The following is a 21416-nucleotide window of genomic DNA, read 5'->3' as shown; positions in this document are numbered from 1 at the left end:
CTCTAAGCTTTTGCTGTGAAGCTGTTTTTTTGCCTGCCCGTGAGGTTTTTAAAGAGCAACAGTGGAAAAGTGCTGCTGTTCGATAGCTGAAAAGAGCAACAGCCTGTTCTTCAGGCAAAGGGAGCCCCGGCTGCACAGACTAGCCATAATTCTCATTAGCGTCGGTCACAAAGGACAGACTGCACATGTATATTTAATGAAATCTGGGGTTATCCAGTTGCTAGTGGCACTTATCTAAAAAGCTTCCTGCTTGCCACAGCTGATTAACCAAGTGTTGTCTTAATATCTAGATACAGCATCACCTCTCTGCATTTGTAAAGTTCATATATGTGACATACAGCAGATGAACAAATCCAGGAGTCACTGACAGGTTTTCTGTTAAAAAAACAGTGGTAGGTATTTATCTCTGCTATTTTGGAATATTTTTCTTTACAGTGTGCCAGGGAGGTCTCTTAATGTCACTGTTAATCAGTAACAGATGAGGGTTATTATCCCCTTATCCCACCCTTCTCCTTCAGCACCTAAATTTGCAGCCATCCATAGGTGCTGTGGAGCTTTGTCAACGCCAGGAGCGGTGAAACTGCTCAGGCAGAAAGTGCACAAGACCTGTGTACCCCTTTCCTTAGCAGGTAAGAGCTTCACTGAAAATACATGGAGGTGTTTTAGTTTGTTGGAAAGGATGTTTTATGATAAAATTCACTGAAAGGCTTTCAAGGCTTGATTCAGCACCCCTCCCTCCCATCAGAGCCAATTTTAAATCAATTTCCTTCTTTTGACGTACCTTTTTTTCCCCTCTGCTGTGTTCAGCGTTGCAAGATTATTGACTGGATTTTCCATGTGCTACTGCTTTTGCACTTTTCATTGCAGGGGTGCTTTCCTTGCTCGCTGCTTGACTCAGAAATTTGTTCTGGAAACAGTTAAATGCAGGTGTGCTGGAGCTGGGATGAGTTGGCCAAGATGAAATGATGAGAATAGGGCGTATAAAATAACCACAGAGCTTCCTGTCCGTAAGCTTCTTGGCACATGTCAGAATAGAAGTGAGAGATATCGTTATTTCTGCCATGTGTCTGAAAGTTCATCAGGATTTTTTTTTTTAAGACTGGCAAAGGTTTTCCAGCAATTTTTAAGCTTTCCTGAGCATCTGAGACTAGCGGAAAGAATATATATATGTTTTTTGTTTGTTTGTTTGACTGCTCAGCAAAGGGCAGGTTTGCAGTGAGAGCCCCTGACCTGAGTGCTTAAGCCAGGATGAGCAGCAGCTGTGCTTTGAAATTTGCCATTTCCTATTATTATTGAAGGGATGGAGGCTTGGCAGAGCCCTGATATATCCCCTGTTGTTGCAGGGAAGGATGGGGCTCTGTGTCCTGATGCCATGTTTCCCATCCATAACCATTACAACGACTGTATGAAAGGGCCCGGCCCGGTGCCGTCACAACAGGGAGAGCTGTGTAATTACCGGTGATCCCAGCCAGCCCTTGCACAGCGCTTTAGGAATTGGGATGCGTGGCCAAAAGTCTTAGTAAGAGGGAGGATAGCAGCGTTGGAGGGGTAAGGGAAGAGGCTTAGGGTCTGGCAGTGGTTGCCTGGAGGGAACAAGGCTTTGGGGAGTTATAATTATGTCGATCATTTGGAGTTGAAGGATGCCTGCAGGATCTGCTGGACCCTTTTAGTGGAAAATACAAGCTTGCAATTGCTGCCCCACAGCTGCTCCGCTGTTCCAGCAGCTTGTCCCTGCTGCTGCCATTACAGGAGGCTTCAGAGGAAACCTGCAGTGGGAACCTGGAAATAAGCTACCTGAAGGCAAAACTTCTGTCTCGCAGCGCTCTCTCGGTTGGGTAGTGCTTGGAAATGGATGGGTTCAGATGGGGTCTCCAGCTCAGAAATGCAGCTCTTAACTGCGAGTGATGTGGGGTGATGTGAACGTGTAGCGCATAGAACCGGGTAATCTCTTCGTAGCTGTGTAAAGGCTGAGTGCTTGTAAACCGGTGTTAAATTTTCATAGAACTCCAGCGGCTTTCTGCAGGGAAAGGGCAGGCAATGCGTTGCCTGAGCTGCTTTGCCTGAGCCTTGGTATCACTTGCTGCTGGGCATGGGGAGTGTTGGGACTGTCAGGAATAGCTGCTTTGCGAGTCCTGTTTGCGAATGTAATGCCAGGTAGAACTTGGAAAGTGCATATGCCTGCAATGGCTCCTGGGGAAGGAGGCTGAGAATTTGGGGTTTTTTGGCTTGCTTTTTCAATGCTACTAAAAATAAGAAGGATTTCCTAGAAATCAGAAATGAGATCGTTAGTGCCGGTATTAATGCCAAGCATGGAACTCTCACAGTGGTCTTTTTTTTTTCCAGCAGAATTTTGAATAGGCTTATGGTAAGCAATTTTTTATTCACATTGTTTTTCTTCTTTAGCAAAAGAAATGTGAAATTACATAAAAGCATGACCTCTTAAAAATGAAAGAAGTTTCCTCTGAAATAAAAGTTACAGGAAGCCATGCATATAGTAAAATAAAACAAATGTAGCTTTCTGATACTTTTTATAAAGTATCATAAAGATCTAGAAATTCTTCAGGAATTAAATGTTTATAGCAACTTGGAGCATGGCAGGTAAAACTGGCACAGCCATTCAGATTCGCAAGTCTGAAATGTTAGTATGAGTCCATAGGGAATTTGAATGAACTGGTAAATAAAGATTTCTCTCACTTCTATTTATTTTGACATCTGTTTATTTTAGGTGTGATACCTCATTTTTCTGTTAATGCTCCTAAAACTGTGTGTTTCAAAATGTGGACTAATTCTCCACCCCCCTCCCCCACCAATGAAAAAAAAGAATCAAAGTTAACAAAATATCCAAAAAAGTCAGAAATTGGAATCTGTGTGATATTTTTCAGCTTGGTAGGAATATAGCATTAAGTATGAAGTGGAACAATTAGTGATTCATACAGTGAGCTCACTGGACGTGTATACATACAAAGGAGGTATGGTTACAACAAACTGAATAAACTATATCAATATTAAAATTTTCTATATTGGAAAGATAAATAAGTGTTAGGGCATCTTATTTAAGTAGCTATTCATTTCTGTGAGGTGTACTTTTAATTTTTTAAGTTCTTCCGTATTACTTTTGATTTTTCATCTTGCACTGTAATTTATGTGTCTCTGTTTACTGTCTCTAAGTGCTAAAGATGTATGTAGAACTGGAGGATTTCAGTCCTTCATGCTAAAAAGCAAACAAACAAAAACGAAAGCTACCACCAACAGAAAAAACTCCCTGTAAAAACAGCAAACTTTTTTTAACTTCATCTTTACTTTAGGTCACATGTGATGTTTAGTACTGTTATATTTTTTTCAAACCAGGAGCGACAGCGGCTGGAGACAATCCTCAATCTGTGCGCAGAGTACTCCAAATCTGACAGCGACCCCGCTGCAGCTACAACGGTTGCCGATGTTCAAAAAATTAACAAAGAACTCGAAAAACTTCAGCTCTCTGATGAGGATTCAGTGTTTGAAGACTCCCAGATGAATCTGGAAACGAGGTTCAGAAGCCCCTTGAAATCATCCGCAAGTGATTCGGATTTCTCGGAGCTGAGCAGCCACAGCCGTGGCACTGGTGCTTTCCTCCCCTCCCGGGCTCTGAGAGCCGATGACCATTTCAGCGAAGGTGCGAAGCCTCCACCTTTCGCTGCTCCCGGCTTCCTGAAAGATGCCACCGAATCATCCTACCTAAGCATCACACCAAAGGTAACGTTCTGTAGGAGGGAAGAGCACAATCCAGGTTCAACTGCTTGAAATCCTCCTCTAGGAGTCAGCTGTCCTGACAGGGACCACAGTTAGGATGGTTTAGTTGTGAGAATTAATCTCAGAGCTCATACAAGTTAGCAGCCAGCAAACAATTATTACATCTTCTATGGAAGCTATTGGTACTAGAAGTTGTTGGGGTTTTTTTGTTTGCCTTTTTTTTTTCTCTCAGAGATATGTACAGTTCAGGAAGATTTTTAGGATTTTTCGGAGTGAGAAGGATTTACTTCAACAATCATAGCTACTAAAACAAGGAAGGTTAAATGAGGAAGGTTTCAGGAACCTTGCTGGGATGTAGGAGGGAAGGGAAGCTGTGCCATCTTCTCCCAGCCTGAGGCTCCTGTCTTCTATAAAAGGAGGATGTTTTCTCATGAGCAAACCAGAACAGTTGCATGGGAGGTGAAGAGGAGTTGCCTGAGCCGAATTTACTGTCCTGTTCCCTTTCTTGGGGCTGGACCTGAGCCACTTGTGAGATAAGCTGTCACCTCTCATGGGGTGTGTGGAGGCTGCCAGCCTCTTGCTGCTCTGACCCAACTCCCACATTTCATAAGCTGCAGCTTGTTTCCTGTGTACTTCAAATTGCTGTTTCGTTACTGAAGGGAAACTGCACTTTAAAAAAAAACGAGCGAACAGCATTCCTTACAATATCGCTCAGCTGGGGGAGCAGCAGCCTCCTCTGGGCTGGGACAAGGGCCTTTCGTCATCTTGGGTCAGTGCCTTGGCTCTGATGTGCCCACCCAGCAAATCCCGGTGACAGGCAGTGTGTTAAAAAACTATATTCATAATAAGACCAAGCAAAGCCATAAATGCAGGATTCTGTTAAACGAATTTGCACCTTCAAATATTCTTTGTCTCTCTCCTTTTTTGTGTTATCTACACACCGTATGAGCTTCAGCACAGTTGTACGCCTAATATGAATTGTATTTAGCCTCTGCTTAACTTGCACACTTCTATTGACTATAAAGATATAAGTATGTGTAGAAGAGAGAGGTGTGTGTGGTAGATTCATAGAATTGTTTTGGTTGGAAAAGACCTTTAAGATCCTAGAGTCCAACCATTAATCTGGCACTGCTAAATCCACCTCAAACACATGTCCCTAAGAACCTCATCTACGCATCTTTTAAACATTTTATCTTTTAGAGGGGTATCTCTCTGGAAATCTGTCTGCTGATGCTTTTGGTGTTTCCATGTTGAAAAAGTAGTAAGACATTTCACTTACAAGTTGCTGAGCTCTTGCATTTCTTTCTCGTTTGTTTGTTTCTTCGTGTAAATAAGAGATCCTATTTTAAATCCTTATTAGGAAGTGGAAATCGAAGATGTTATGTCAGCATTATCCGAACAGGACACCGGACAAAAAGAGGCTTTCCTGCTGGGATTACTAAAGCTAATCGAGGAATACCATTCATTCATTCATTGTAAAGGATGTTCTGCCCAGCCCTTAGGAAAAACGATGAAAAGCAACTGTGTTTATGAGACACAGCTCATTGTTTTAAAATACCGAGATCAGATTTGTTCAGGATAAAATGCCTGCTCTCAGAATAGCCGCTCAGGAGCTGAGCTGAGTTTCTCTTGAGCAAGGCTGTGTGGTCCAGTGGTTAATGCGACACCATGTGCACAGCTCACTTCTAATTCTGACTGGGGACAATGAGCGAGCAGCCTCACCAGAGTGATTGGATCACAAGCCCCTGAGGTCAGACAAGCATGAAGAATACATTGGAAACTCAATACTCTTTGATCTAGCTTTTGCTGGTATAAGATCAGAGGTATTTTCTTAATAATGTCATTTAACTCCTGGCACAGTCATCTAATAAGTAAATGGCAATGAAAATAGCAACATTAAGGCTACTGCTTCCTCAGTGCTAACTGGGGAGACAGAACCAACTTTTGTCTCTGTGTTACAGAAGCTGCCCATCTTAATGGCTGGTTACAAAAATGCTCTACCTCCTGACTTTTATTATATGAACAGCTGAAATTTACTTAAAAAGCGTCTTCACCTATCTGTGTTATTTTTATAAGGGAAAAGTAGATTTTTTACAACTTAAATAGCACAGTATGTAAAGTATTCACAGAGATTAGGTTTTAATAATTCCTGTAGAATGAATAGTATTTACTGGTAAGTATAGTATTTATTTCCAATGCCTGGAAGTAAAGTATCATGTTTATTTCTCTTGTACACCTTCTAAATATAGAAATAGCAATATAGTGGACATGGAGTATGTAATGGAGTCAAAACTAGCAGTACCATACTTATCTAAAATGAACAAGATATGAAAGGGGAAAGGAAAGACAGAGTTTAACTCTTTTTTTCTAATGAACCTCTTGTAATGTGCAACTGCAGATACCAGAATGCACAAGTGATGAGCAAAGAGGGCAGGAGCTTGTTCGACTGGAGGAGGAGCGCATAGTAATACTAAATAACTTGGAAGAACTTGAGCAGAAGATCAAAGATTTAAATGACCAGATGGATGAATCCTCCAGAGAGGTATGAAATATGTTTTGGTTTTAAATGTCTTGCTTGCTACATAGCATAAGTCCGATGGGCTCAGCAAGTGCTTAGGGAACTTGTGGATGTATGTAGCCTTCCTATTCTCTGCTTTTTCACCAGGATTAGGCACAGAGTCACGGACCTGGCAGTCCCCTACTATGAAGGTTATTTTTCCCCAGCTGGGAGATGGATGTGATACTCAGATTAGCCTTTCCCAGCTGTAACCGTTATACTCCTAAGTGGAATTAGAACAATCTTGCTTGTTTAGTGGTCGCTCAATTGATCTAAATACCTTGTGTCACTGGGGAGTTTTATAGTGGTATCTCCTGTAACGGTTTAAAGATAAAGGAAGTGAGACAACTTCCTTTCAAACCTCCTTGGCTTTACAGTGGCAGGAGTATGCTGGCACCCTCTTGGCTTCTGGAATCTCACAGTTGCAGGCTAAGCTGGCCAGGCATTTGGGTTGTGCTTACTCCAATTATCAGCGACAGGAAAGAAACAGCTGTTCCAGAAGGGTTTCCTACGGAGCCGGCACTCAGGGAGTTGGTACAGTATCATAGCAAGGGGAAGCACAGAGAAGAGATAGAAAAGCAACAAGTTTTGGGAAAAAGAATCTTCAAACTAAAGTTGGTTCGGACTTTGTTTTGCAGTATTTTATGTTGCGGTTTTACTTTTTCTCCAATTTGTGATCTCTTTTTAACTTTTGTGGCAGTAAACCTTTTTTTTTTCCTCCTCTTTTTAAAGTGTTTCTCTCTTGTGAAAAATCACCAACTCACTCCCTTTCCCCCAGAAAATAGTGTGTATCAAGATTTCTTCTTAATCTGGACTGCTTCTGAAAAATGTTTTGTGTTCCTAGTTGGATATGGAATGTGCCCTTTTGGATGGGGAACAGAAATCTGAAACAACAGAGCTGCTGAAAGAGAAGGAAATATTGGATCATCTAAACAGAAAAATAGCTGAGCTGGAGAGAAATGTTATTGGTGAAAAGACAAAGGTAATTGAGTTATTTAAGCTAGCTGTGTGCTCTGTTCCCTTTCATCTTCAAAATACATTTCTTTGATTAACATGTTGATGGAGTTTATTTTATGAAGTACTATCTTTAACTAAATTTACATGATAAATATCGAAGAAAAAAACCTAGTTGTCTCACCATCATCTCCCTGTAACAGTCTTGTTTCCCAAGGTATGCTTGGCGAGCAAAATACAGTACACTTAAGTAAAAAGACCTGACCTACTGTGAAGATATTTTTGAATAATGAAAAATCCATACAGGGCTTGGACTTGGATTATCTGTTGTTTAAAAAGAACAGTATTAATTGAACTGTTCCACTACCTTCCATTGTAGGTGATACGTTTTGAATTGAAAAAAAACAAAAGCAGATGGGATTTCAGAAGATGGCTTTATTATTGTATGGAATTATATATGAGACATCTGTCAAGTATATAATTTTAAGGCAATTATGTTGGTTTATTTTTTTTGCTGGCTGACAATTTTAGTACTGCAGAACAGTCTCTCTGTGATTAAGTCCAAGGAATTAATTAGTTCTCCGATAGAGACAGATACTTAATTGCTCTCAAATATGCAGCAAATATATATAACCATATATTTGCAAAACAGGATAGCACTATAGTAAGATTTTAAGTAGAGACATGGAAAGGGCCTGCAAGATGAAGCTGTCACCATGCAAAAGGGGAGCTCTGGTTCCCCACAGCAGCCTCTCTGCTGGTGTCCGAGACAGGCAGTTCCCTTCTCCACAGGGGATGAGCCACCACCAAGAATAACTCAAGGTCAGGAAGTTTTTCCAGGGCTTTCAGCCAGTAATATTTCCTTTTTAAATTTCATCCTCTACCTTATAATTTAAACCTGTCACTTGTGAAAATACTCCAGCTAGTCTCTCCGCCTCTTCTTTCTTTTTTTTTTTTTTAAGCTTTCCAGAAATATCTGGAAGTCAACTGCATTGTTTGCTTTTGCTTAGACAAGCTGTACATTTTTAGCTCTTTCACAGTTCCCATTTAATTAATGCCTTACAAGCTTGCATTGTTTTATTCTGAGCTTCTTACCTTCAATTTCTCCCTACCCTGTCATGAACCTGAATGCTCTTTTGCGGCCGTGCCCACCCAGCCTGTGTCTGGGGAGGAGGATGGTGCTCCCACCTCTCTGTCCTGAGAGGTGGTAGCGCACATCCAGTTTCGGCATGAACTTCCGTGGACTTTCCTGCCTGTGCTTTTCCTGGTTCTTGTGTATCCCTCAGTGATCCTTCAGCTTTCAGTGTTGCCTGTGATCACGTTTCGAGTTGTCCATGAAATGTGTTTCGTACCTGCTTTGTAGTAGAAAGATGCGTTTAAAGTGGGTAAGAGCAGATAGGGTGGTGCAAGCAGATACCTTCCAAAAGGATGCTGCTAGAAATTTTGTTTGGTACATGGTAACGAGTAACATATCCAGAAATTCAAGAGAGCTTTTGCCTTTTGTATTTGTTCTCTAGCAGCCTCAAAGTTCCATGAAACTAATGCAAATTATTCTAAAACCAGTAGTTTGTTTAGATTTCGTTGCAGTGATATGATGGAACGTTAGTGTGTAGCAGTCAGAAAATTAAAATGTCAGGTCTAGTTTAAATTTTCGGTTGAACTAGAACATGGAAAAGAGCCTAGAAAAAGCACTTTTGTTATTTAAAAGGCAAGTTCACTCAAAACACTTCTTCAGTGTGAAGAACAGCACTAGTCAGATCAGTTACAATATTTTACTTGTCTTTTGTGGTTTGTTATTTTTTTTTAACAAACAAAAAAATCCTTCTGTGAGTGCGTGCTCTAGACTTAAAGCTATGGCTTTACTGAAATTATCTTTGTAGAAATAAACTCTTGGGGAGCCCACAGGTTTTGTTCTGGAAGATGTCTGAAAGCATTGCCTAAAAGTGAAAGTTTAAAAAAGAAATGGGAGACAAGCTTCTGCAAACAGGCAAAATATAAAGTGACAGCTGAAGTGTTCTGGAGAAAGTAGTGTCAGCCAGCAAAACAGGTGGTGCTCATCATGTCAACAAATGAAACTTCTGTCTGACTTGAAACAACAGTGGTTTTTTTAAAGCTTGATTTGTGTGTCTGTATGTTTAAGGTTGCAGGCCTGCAGATCTGATCCAAGATAGGCAACATCTTGTCTCTGTACTTGTACAGGACCAGAAAAGGGGTGCTTGGGGAAAAGTGGCCCTTGTTGCTGAAATAGTTTGGAGCTTATGACCTCTTCAACAGAATTAAGGCTCAGGTTTTGGCCGATAGTCTCTACCCTGTTGATGGTAGTTTTTGTGTTGTTTCTTGTAAGAACGAGTGTCCCAGTGTCCACACAGTGGTCACAGTTTCTTCTAGTTGCCTGAATATTTCACCCCTAGTGATACTGGTGGTCTCGGTTTTGGTGATGCTTCCTGGAAGTAGCTGTCGGGTCCCATCGCTTGCACAGTGGTCACATTTCTGTCAGGATACGGCAGTGACACCTGAATGCGCTGCATGGTGTTGTCCGGAGGTGAGAAGGGAGGTTAATTTCACTCACAAGGGGATGCTGAGGCGTTAGTGCCATACATGATGGCACTTGTCTCTGGAGCGACTTGAGCATCTCCTGGAATTTGCCACTGATCTCGGCACCTGTTGGACAGGAAACCCCTGCCTGGCTGTGTTTCATCATTACCCGTGCACCTGTTTGAAAAGCTTGTGAAATTCTTGAAAAGAGAGGTCATAAACTACAACCTAGTTATTAGGCCATGTTATGTACTTGAAATAGACTCTAGGTGGAAGCTCTTTTACTACTTTCAACCTGATTCTTTGATTTTTTTTTTTTTCCATTAAATTTTTTTTAATGCACAATTCATTTAGATGAGGACACCAATTTTTGCCAGCTTTTGCACAGTCTAGCTTTTGCGCAGTGTCTAGCCCTTGAAAGGTAAGAGAATCAACTGGAAAACACACTTGAAGGCAGGAGATTTGTGAGTTCAGTTTCAACACCTTGCTTGTAAATCAGGGATGGAGTTTGAGGGGCACGTTATGTTGCATTCTCATCTTGTTCAAGTCCTGTGCTCAGCCCTATCTGAACATGTGGCAGCACTAATGGTGAGGAAGAACAAATTAATTGGTGGGAAAGATAATGTAGCCCACGCCCTGTGATGAGTTGAAAGCATTTCCCTTGCTCTTATGAGTATGCCACCACACACATTGTATGGAATTAAGCAATTAGTGATGATTTACTTAGGTTTTGGAAGTGAGAGCTGTGAGGCATTGCCATTTGGAAAAGAAGATGACAGAGACTTTCAGCATCGTAGCAGGACTGGGCCTAGTTCTGGCTGTGGTGCATCTCTGCCAGGTACAAGTGCTGACAGGACTCGGTTGTCCTGGCTGGGGTGGTGATTTCCAGAGCTGTTTGGCATGGCCTGTGCTTTCAGCTGTGCTGGAAATCGTGTTAGTGTGCGGAGGGAGGTCTTCTTTGCCTCCAGAGTTGTGCTTCTTGAGTACAGCTTAAAATTGTCTCATTCTTTCTGGGTTTTTTTTTAGCTACCATGCACTACGTGTTTGGTGTTATCCACAAAAAAGGTGGCCAACTATGTATTTGAATAGCAGCATTTAAGCTATGAGTTGCAAGGTTCAGTTATGCAGAGGCAGCCCTGGTAAGTTACTAGTAACACAATTTGAGAAACGTAGCTTGGAGTTTTCCACGAAAGAGCTTTTCTACAGATGTTGACAAAATTACTTTGTGTACAGCCTGTTCTGGTGAGAGGGAAGCAAGGCACTACCCAGAAACAAGCAAGCAGGAGCCAAATTCCCTTTTCGCCACCATCCAGCCCAGCTCCAAGTTATTACAGCAGCAGTCGTTCATGTTATTGTGCTGCAGGTGTACAGTAAAGATGCTGTTGTTTCAAGTGGAGTAGCATCTCGGGTCTACAGAGCTATTTACAACTATGACTTCCTCCCGACAACCCATCACTCCCGAGACTTGGTTCAGGATTGTCGTTTTGTCTATAAGCAGTTAGGATAAAATCGTATTTAGCCGATTGGATGTAATCCAGATTTGCAAAGTAATTTTTCTTCCTGTAATGCTTCCTTAGTCTGTGAAGTTTTACAACATGCAGTCCAGCATATGTGGGGAAGGATGCTTAATGATTTACCATCTCTGATGTGTCCAAGTTAAAGCATGAGGCTGAAAGTAGCAACACATCTGGGGAAAAAAAAAAGAAAGGATAATTGAACATGAATAAATAGGAATAACTGAAAATGAGTAATGAATTCAGCAGAAGTGCTGTGGGAGGTAATCTTAGCTAAATGGGTGTTTTGGCAGAGAGCTTAAAAACAATTACTTATGCAAAAGTTTAGACTGCTTTTTCAGAGGGGGAGGTTATTCTTTTTTCTTCTGGAGGACCTTTGCTTGGTGAAAATTGACCTTTGTCATGGTGGAAATACATACTCTGGGACTTCTCAACCTGGGTTTCCTGTCCATCTTCAAGAGTAGGAATCAGAAGGAGCTGGCAGCAGAGAACTCATCTTTTTTTTTTTTTTTGGAATACATTTAATTTTGTCCATATACTTTTGTATTTTTCAGTCATTAACAGAATATCCCAGATACGCAAAAACATTTGAAGCTCAGGCTCTTTGAGTTAGTACTGCAAAGACTTGCAAGAACTGAGTCAAGGAAAGAGCAGCTGTTTGATGAGTCATATGAACGGGGACACCAGTAATCAAAGTTAAATATACTGGTGGTCTCTGCCCGATCCTTTCTCTCCTGGATTTATAATTCCTGCTGTTGTTTTTTATCCTGATGAATCTGACAAGTTTATGCCCCATAGCATAGCCTTTTAAATCTTTCCTGGTCAGACTCCAGGTCAGCAAGATGTAAGTAGGTGTTTTGAAGGGATGAGTTACTGTGTCTAAAACATTATTATCTTCCTTAACATGTGATACACAAGATTAGGTATTTTAAGGAATACTTGCATCCACTGGATATATCCACATAAGGATATCCTATAGAGATAACACCGATGAGGAAAAATACAATTATGAAGAGGAGAAAAATTTGAATTGAGAAGCTTTCTTTTAAAACAGTTGTGAGGGAGATAGCAGAATGGTTTGTGCCACTAAGGAAAATCATCATCTAGATGTTGAAGACTATACACATTTTTTTTTTTTTTCTTCTGGTTTGGATGGTTATTTCCTCCTCTTCTACATGCATGAAGGAACAGTGCTATAAAATCAGGGGGTTTTTTTGCCTCCCTATCTGTTCATGAGGAAACACATTGCAATGGTTAGAGAATGAGCTTAGAAATTAAAAAAAAATTGAATTGTCTTACAAGCAAGTTAATGTATGCAAGTATTCTAAGCTTTTTTTACTCACTGCAGCGGGATTGCTTACTCTGGTTTAAAGTGCTTTTTAATATTAGCTTTATACATGCATGTGAAATAAAACTGTTGAGATCTCATACGGATACCATCACTGTGTAGAGTCTATTATATAGCAAATTAGTTGCCACTCATACAATAAAAACAACTATTATGAAATACCTTTTTCTATCATATTACACTCTTTTTCGTATGCCTGGCATACTTTTTTTTTTTTCCTGTTAATGGCTTCTTTCTTGAAACACCCATGGATTTAGTGACAAAAAACTGAATTGTGATGAGTTTTATGCTTCTGTCCTGCAAGAGATCAAGGAATGAAGGAAAGAGTAGTCTGAAAAATATGGAAGAGGAGCAGGTACAGTTTATGCACAGGAGGATCTGTTCCATTTCATCAGAGTTGTATGTGGTCTGATTTCTGTCAGCTGTAGCATTGGAAATGCTTTTTCCATTCGCAGGAGTGTTGGAAGAGTTGGTAGACCCCAGGTTTAACATTTTCCCTAAATGTACCATTTGCCCCTTTCAGCAAGTAAACACTGAAGAGCAGATAACATTTCCTAGTCTGCTTTCTGTTAGAGACTAGACTATTTGCTTACAAATTCACAGCAAGGGTTAGGCCAGCTCCATCAGCGAGCTGTTCAAGTCAGATTTTCTTGCTCTTCCACTAATTCTCCATAAAATTTTGCAGAATGGACAAACTGTAGCATCACACCATTTCCAAGTAGAAAGGAATAATTTCTGTAGTCTGTTCTTTCTCCTTCCCTTCAAATTTTTGCAGTAGACTATTTTGGAGAAGGGGAGGGATGTTCTTTTGGAGTTTAAGAGGAGGAGGTTTGGCTAGAGGTAAAGGCATGAAGGTGAGATGGAGGAGCTTTTCAGAACAAAGAACTGCAGGTGCTTCTCCCACCTGTGAGAGTTGTGAGACTATTCCATACTGAGAAACAGGGTGTGCATGTATGAAGCTTGGTGTGGGTAGTGAAATGCTGCTACCTTATTACATGCTGAGTTGTAGGTGAGCTTGACTGAGGAAGATCCTGGAGTATTTCAGACTGGAACATTTAAAGTATAAGAGCCTGTTGGATCGGAAGGCATTCAGTATTTTCTTTTTTCTTTCTTTGTTTATTACCTATAGGTTTCTCTGCAGTTTACTTTTCTTTATAAAAACAACACATACATTGCTTTTTGTTTTTATTTTTGGGCGAGGGGAGCTTGAGGAGAGTTAGAAGATTGTAGAGTGAGCCCAATTCACCTAGCCATGCCATCCATTTCACAGTGACTTGGTAAAAGTAGTAGGTTTCTTGCTTTATTTTTTTTCCAATTTATATCTGGATTTTTGAGAACCTTTCTCTGTTTCATCTGCATTTGCTCTGACTCATTTCTGCAGTCTCCCAGTTTATGCAGGAAGGTTGGTTCAGAAGGCACATACACATACAGACACATGCCGCTGTGCAATTTTAGCCTGCCTGCCTCCAGTAGCAGAATGCGATGAGTGACAAATTGAAAAGTAGGATGATTTCTCTGCAGAAGGGGTGTGTGGAGCTGCCAGGGTTTTAAGTAGCAGTATTGATCAGGCATAGGGCATCCTTAACCACAGGAGACAACACTGAAGCAATCAGTCTCTTTCTTCCTGTTGTTGCCATTCTTCTAAGGGCTATGATTATCTTTAATACAGTCCTTTTATGTCCTCTGTGTCCTCATCATCTATGTGATGTGTTGGATATATATCTCTCTTTGCCCTAAAATCAATTCTACCAGATCTAAAGGTTGATTTACTTTTGTGACCCATGTTGATCACTTGTGGTCTGTGTTCATACCACACACGCTCTGCTGGCATCCTGTGCTCTCATGGGACAGTGTCGCATGTCAATTCTTGCTACTGCCATCCTTCATGATATTCAGATATCCTCCAAAACTGATCCAAGCTGTGCCCCAGCATTATCAAAAACCAAGTCAGTCCTGCTCTGTATCCCAGCTGACCCTGGGTTCATTTAACATCTGTCTAGAGGCAGACCACAGGGCAAGCTGGGCAGTAGGCTTAGACCAGATGTTATGCTTTATTGAGCTGTATTGCTTTTCTCTGGAAACAGGATGTTAAGAATTCAGCCAGACTACAGCTAACATGACTCTGGACTCAACGCTGGGGCTGGGAAGCGGTTGTCTGCAGATAAATGTTTAACAAGTACAAGCTCACATGGTTGAGATGAGGATGAGCAGCTGGAGCTCAGGGTTTCTTTTCACAGCTCTGCCGTGGGCTGCTCTTGAGCAAACAGCTCGCAGACTCAGCTGCAGGCCTGGCTCAGCAGTGTCTTGCATTGAGCTTGCAAAGTTATTAATCTTTCCCTTCTAAAAGAACTTGCCTTGGTCCATTTATAGAAGAGACTGTATGAAAAAATTCTGGTCATTCTTATGTTTCTCTAAATTACTTTTGTGAATTGAATCGACTTTACCAATGCAAGGTTAGAGATGTCAGCAAACTTAACTCCACAGCTGCAAAACATCTAACGCCTCTCATTGCTGAAAGTGGTATTTCCTGTTAAGACTGCACATTTTGAAGGGAGCCAGTTTGGTGGGATGTTAGCACTTCCTATGCTATAAATAGACCAGATGAGTATCACTTTCAATCTCAGAGGAATATATTTCTCATTTCTTGAGGGAAGTAGCAGTTCTCTCTGGCAGGATTCTCAGTGAGTTTTATGCTTGCTGATGATGTCTCCTCACACTCGAGATTCAACTTGCTTGTTAATGAATGAGCGTGCTTGTTGCAGTGTGTTGACATTTAGAGAACTATTAATAGCTTCAGAGGGAAAATACTGCAGCTAATGACAGAAACGTCCTTGCTGCTTTAGATTGCTTGGTGGGCAGAAAAGGACAATGTAGCAGACCATAGGTTGCATATTAAATGGACACCAAGGTTTGTGAGAAGGTGAGCTATCAGTTTATTCATAGATTTCCTTTTGTGTTGGAAGTAAGGATGACTCGGCAAACAGGGTTCCTTGGGGACAGAGATCTAGAGGTAGCCTCTCAAGAATTGCACGTGTCTCACTACAAGACAGACATTGAGGTGCTGGAGAACATCCAGCAAAAAGCAACAGAGCTGGTGAGGGGTCTGGAGCACAAGTCTTATGATGACTGTCTGAGGGAACCGGGGCTGTTCAGCCTGGAGAAAAGGAGGCTGAGGGGAGACCTTATTGCTGTCTGCAACTACCTGAAAGGAGGTTGTAGCATGGAGGGTGTTGGTCTCTTCTCCCAGATAGCAATAGGATGAGAGGAAACGACCTCAAGTTGTTCCAGGGGAGGTTTAGATTGGATATTAGGAAAAATGTCTCCAATTAGAGGGTTGTCGAGCTCTGGAACAGGCTGCCCAGAGAACGTGTGAAGTCACCATCCCTGGAGGTATTTAAAAGACATGTTGATATGGCACTTAAGAACATGGTTTAGTGGCGGACTTGGCAATGGTAGGTTTATAGTTGGACTCGATGTTAAAGGTCTTTTCAAACCTAAAAGATTCCATGATTCTCCCTCATTGTGCAGCTTGCACATGCTACATCCTCCATATTTCTGAGCCCTGCTGCTGCTGTTGTTGTAATGCAGAGGCTAGTACAGGAAGTCCAGGTAATTGAATATGCTGGCTCAGTTGCTCTTATTTACAAGCTTAAAAAAAAAAATACTCTTGTGTTCAGCATTTTGTTCATCTGATTATATGAGTTGAGAAGCTGCACGTGTAAATGAAAATAACAGAGCTGGCAATTTGGTTGATATTGGCCTTGAATGACAGTGCTTCCTGTTGTTTTTAAACACTCAGAAAATGAAATCCCAGCCCCTTGATCCCACTCAGGTGTAGAGATAAAACCATAAAGAAAGCAGGCAGCTAATACATGTTTGTTACTTTGCCTCTGCCATGTGTGAGGATTTGAGAACCTCGTCAGGAACACCGAAGAGAAGGTTTTGGGGAAAGACCATCCCACAATTTGAAATGGCAAGTCTTGTATCCTAATGTAAGTGTCTTCTCTATGGCATGTGCCATCAGGGTGCTGCAGAGTGTCCCATCAAACAGCACTTGCTGAGCCATGCATTTGATTTTAAAATTACATAATAAGTGGGACTGCAGAGAGGACAAATGAGTGGATACCATGGCAGAATCGAGCTGTTCTTGGAGCACCCGAAAGAAGCTGAATTTTTGGGGCTGACACTGATAATTTTTGAGTGTTAAGGGAGTCAGAGACCATCTGAGAGGAGATGCATAACTATAGAACAAGCAGTAAGAAAAAGGAACTATACCCGTGTGACTGCAGAAGGTAGCAGAGCACTGGGCTTCAGGGACTCACTTGATTATTTATGCCTGGCCTGTCAAGCATTTTTTTTTTTCCAATTATTAACTGCTCAGTTGAAGAAAATGCATCTGCTTTGTTGGCCAGTGTAGATGCAAGTAAAAGGCATTGAAAAAATTCTTCACACTCTGATTTATTCATTCCCAGACTTCAGTCCATAGATAAGCAATAGTTTACAGGGTAATTTTAAGTGGTCTACAGCCGTTCTTCACAGCAGTGAATCATGCAGTATTCTATTACAAAGGTTTAAAGGTTAAAGGCTTTTGAGGGTGAGAAGCAGCGTGTGGAGTACTGCTGCTCCAGCAGACCTTGAGGAAAGCTGAACTAGTTGGAGGAGAGCAGGGAGGTCGAGGAGCCCCTTTTGATCCTCCAGAACAGGTTACAGTTCCTGGACCCTGAAGCAAATGAATTAATTTGCTAAATCACTTAGTGTTTCTGCTGTAACAGAATTCCCTGGCTGAGTCACTTCTTTATAAAGCTCTGTCTTGTTCTGATTTTTCACTGCTTGTTAAATGTACTTACCTGTACAGAGGCACATAGGCATGTAATTACTTCTGGGATGATCTATTTTCCCCTCACTGCCAGACTACAGTCACTTTCCATCCATTTTTCCTTTCTAAAAGCTACTCTCTTATCTCTCCTTCATCAGTTACCTCACTAACATGGCTACTATTTGCTCTTTGTTTTAGTTGGTTTTTTTTTCATTCTTTTCATTAGGTGATTCAAGTGTTTGTGGAGTGGGTTTAATGGCACCATCCAGGTGTGGGTACAAAACAAAGTGTTGAGGGAGAGAATTAATCACCGCACTAAAATGAGTAATGTTTTGTTTTGATCATTTTGCATCTTGCCATTGCATTTCAACTAACAAGAGGTTTCTGTCTTTCACCGACATGCTTCAACTGTTCGTTAAGGTTTTGCCACGCACTGTCATAATCACTAACTGCTTGGGTTTGAAGGTAATTTTCTTTATTTTCTGGTTCATGCTTCAGGAAAAATTAAAACTTGATGCTGAGAGGGAAAAACTAGAGAGGCTTCAGGAGCTTTACTCCGAGCAGAAGACGCAGCTTGATAATTGCCCTGAGTCCATGAGGGAACAATTACAGCAGCAGCTGAAGAGGGTCAGTAGCAAGTTTCAAGATTGCACTTTTTTGTTGTTGATTTTTTTTAAGAGTTAAGTGTAATATATTCTGTTTCAAGTATCCAACAAAGTGTCTGAATATGTTTGCAACTTACACTTACTAATAGTCACAAGGGTTATGTTTTTTTGTGGAATGCTTGTAATGGATGATGTGTGCAGTGGCAAACGAGTAGAGTGCACATGGGCGGATTAGAAATAATTTTGTGTTGAATGTTTTTAAAGTGTTGGGCCACTTGCCTGTAATTAGCCGCTTAGGCCTGCTAGATGGTGTGGAAGTGGTTGTGATGTTTAGATGGATGGTGGAGCATCGCTCCTTACCTGTGTGAACAAAGACAGGAACTGAACTTTGGTCAGTGGGATCAGCCATTTTAGCAGCACTTTCCTGCCTCTATAGTTTGATCCTGTTGTGGTGTCCCCCTCCTTTACAGTGCTGTAAACAGCTGTCTCAGTGAAGCCATGGATACACTGAAAAAAATAAGTTATAACTTAGATGTTAGCCTGAACTGTCCTTTGCAAAATTCATTTTGAACATTATACCACTTACTAAAATAGCTTTGTTTTTTCCTACATTCTCTAAAGTTCCACATTGGTATTATAACCTTTGCATAAGGTTTAATGGCAACTTGATTTTATTTTGTTTTATTTGCAACTGGAAAAGCTACAATATTGTCTGTGAAAGTACAGTTGTTTTGTGTGGGAAGATTTATTATTCGTTTACATTATATGGGTTCTACAACACATAGACCTAGCTTTAGTGGGGGGACAAAATAATTTTCGAAGCATCAGTATGGCAAGCTCAAGAGGCCATCTGAAAGTCAAACTAGGTTGAGAGTTGGTTTTGTGTCTGTGGGTTGGTTTTTTGTTTGTTTGTTTGTTTGTTTTTTTCTTTTATTTTTCTTTATTTGTTTTTCTCCTGGCTTGAGTTTTTATATCAGGAGTAAGGTCTGTAAGAGCAGTGACCAAAAAAGTATTATGTAATCTCTCATACATATTAAATGGAAGGGAAGCCTTTCCTATGCAGTCATGTGCTTGAATGTATAAATTCATGAGAAGCTGTAGTCTTGTTGCTGTGGGATAGTAGTAATTTCTTTTTCACTATTGGCTACCAAGAGGCTTCTAGAAATCTTGTTTGTTGGGTTTTTTTTGTTTGTTTGTTTTGGGTTTTTTGTTTGTGTGTGGGGTTTTTTGTGTTTGTTTTTATTTTTTCTTTTTTTTACAGTTGGCTTAATAATGATTTTGGATTTGAAGATGGGACAAAACTTGAAATGTAGGGGTGCAGTTAAATGCACAGTTGGATCTCTTGCATTATTCCAGGCATGGTGTGGTGAAGGTCAGCTGAGGCTGCTGTGATTGAAGCAGTACAAGTTATCACTGAATTAGTGCACAGCATCTCTGAATTGGATACCAAGTGTGAGAGAGAAGTTACAAAATTACTGTATCATACTCAAAATATAGAAAATCTCTTCTTCCCCGTGAATCAGCTCAGGATTAAATATCTGAGTTTGCAGCAGGTTATGTTGTGCCACTTTACTGCCAATGCAGTTGGTGTGAAGGTGATGAGTTCCCTTATTGCTTTGTCTCTGGGGCTTCAGTAACTCCATAATTTGTGCCAAGGGGAGCGGGCAGATGCTTTCACTGTGGCAGCTGCCCATGGGGTGGGTCTGGAGCTTGGGTTAGGGTGGGCAGTGGGCAGCTGGCACCCTCCAGATGTGTCCTCCTGATTGTATTGAATAAACGCCATCTCTGTTGGGGTGGGAGGACACTTCATCGGAGATGGGTGAAACCTGGGGGCTTGTGGAAGGCATTGAGGGAAAACATTGATCTCCCTAATGGCTTATTTACAGTTAATTAGCATGCTTCCTCCTTCACTGTTTGTATGAAAGCACCAAAGCTTGTTTGGTCTCATGTGCCTGAGTTTATTATAGAGATATGCATAGCACGAGAATGAGAAAGATGACTGGATTCCTGCAGAGAGCTGAAGAGACATTATCCAGTGCTAAGAAATGCCTTACTCTTCAGATAAAATTCTCCTAATTTTTGCAGATGGTGTGGACCCATGGGCTTGCCACCGCATCCTGAAGTAAAGGCCATGTTCTCTCCCACCAAATTTTCTCCCATGCCATTACAGAAGTAATGGAGATGTTGGAGAAATTTATGGTTTGGAAATCCAGTAAAGAATCATTGTGTCTGTGGTTTGTTAATCTATTATAAGTTACAACATTTTGATGTCCATTGATTTTTAATAAAAGAGAGGGAGTATACTTGCTCCTTGCTTCAGGAAGCCGTTGCCTATAGTGAGAAGACTTGGTGGGCACCCCTCAGAGCCAGACCTTGTGCCCCTACCCTTGTGCCCTGCTCCTGCTGGCTGCCCGGCCTTTCAGTCCCCATGGCCCTGCCTGGCTGCCGATCATGCTGCCATGTGCCTGCGGCCGCTCCAGAGCTGAGCTAGTACCACCCACCCTGTGGAGGGCTTTAATTTGAAAATGGACTTGGTTTCAAATTAGGTATAGGTGTGTTTTTGGTTTTTTTTATCTCCAGTGGACACAGTGGTACCAAGTGTCGTGAAATTCTTGTGCATCTCACAAAGAATATAGCTTTTCATGAGCCAAACTGGCTATCACTTGCCTTTTTGGCTATCATTTGCCTTCTCTGAAATTTGTCTCTTCTTCTGCTTCAGTAGCAATTAATTTGATATGAAATAGCCTGAACATGTTGACTTCCATGGCCCATGCAAAGCTTGTTTGTTTTGAATGCTGAAGATGACCAATTGGTTTGAATGAAGCATTTTTGTGTCGTAGGTAACTGCTTTCTTGTAATTTTTATCCCACATCTTTGCTTTTGATCTCTTAATTATCTCCTCCAAGTCAAAGGCACGTCTTTGGAGAATAATGGGAAGATGTTGGTGTTTTGTACAGTAACTTGGATTCTTCAGTTTCTGCATCATGTGTCTTTCCCTGGAAGCACATTGGAAGCTGGTTTTGAATGCCTTCATAGAGACTTATCTGCTTGTCTCAGTCACTAACCTTTGCCTTAGGTCGAAATAAAAAGTTAATCAGGTTAACCTGCATTTCTCTAAAATGATAAGTTGCTTACAGGATGTAGGTTTTCTTATTTGACAAGTTATGTGCAATGTGCCTATTTTAGAGAGCCTTAGCATTTAATAATACTGTGATTATTAAAAACACCTTTTTCTTCAGAAGTTTGGAACTTGTAAGTAGGGGTTCATGTTACAAATATATGGGTATTGCGAGAGGAAGATTAGCATTCGATTCTTGTGCTGAAAAGCACCCTAAGTTTTATCTTGACAACCATAAGT

At 41.0% G+C, this 21416-nt stretch overlaps 1 protein-coding gene across 1 annotated transcript in view; it reads left to right on the top strand.

Moving 5' to 3' along the window:
* The window catches only part of PHLDB2 (pleckstrin homology like domain family B member 2), a gene marked incomplete at its 5' end in the record, with an annotated part of 60337 nt that overhangs the window by 11148 nt on the left and 27773 nt on the right, over positions 1–21416 (top strand). The window contains 4 exons of the mRNA XM_080358575.1: positions 3349–3732; positions 6128–6271; positions 7131–7268; positions 17952–18080. Of these exons, the coding sequence (XP_080214701.1) occupies positions 3349–3732; positions 6128–6271; positions 7131–7268; positions 17952–18080 (795 nt within the window). The remainder of the gene's footprint in view (positions 1–3348; positions 3733–6127; positions 6272–7130; positions 7269–17951; positions 18081–21416) is intronic.

Source organism: Nesoenas mayeri (assembly GCF_963082525.1).
Source record: "Nesoenas mayeri genome assembly, chromosome: 1".
NCBI classification, from domain to species: Eukaryota; Metazoa; Chordata; class Aves; order Columbiformes; family Columbidae; genus Nesoenas; species Nesoenas mayeri.
The sequence above is the reverse complement of the archived record's forward strand: the minus strand, read 5'-3'. Positions and strand labels throughout refer to the sequence as shown.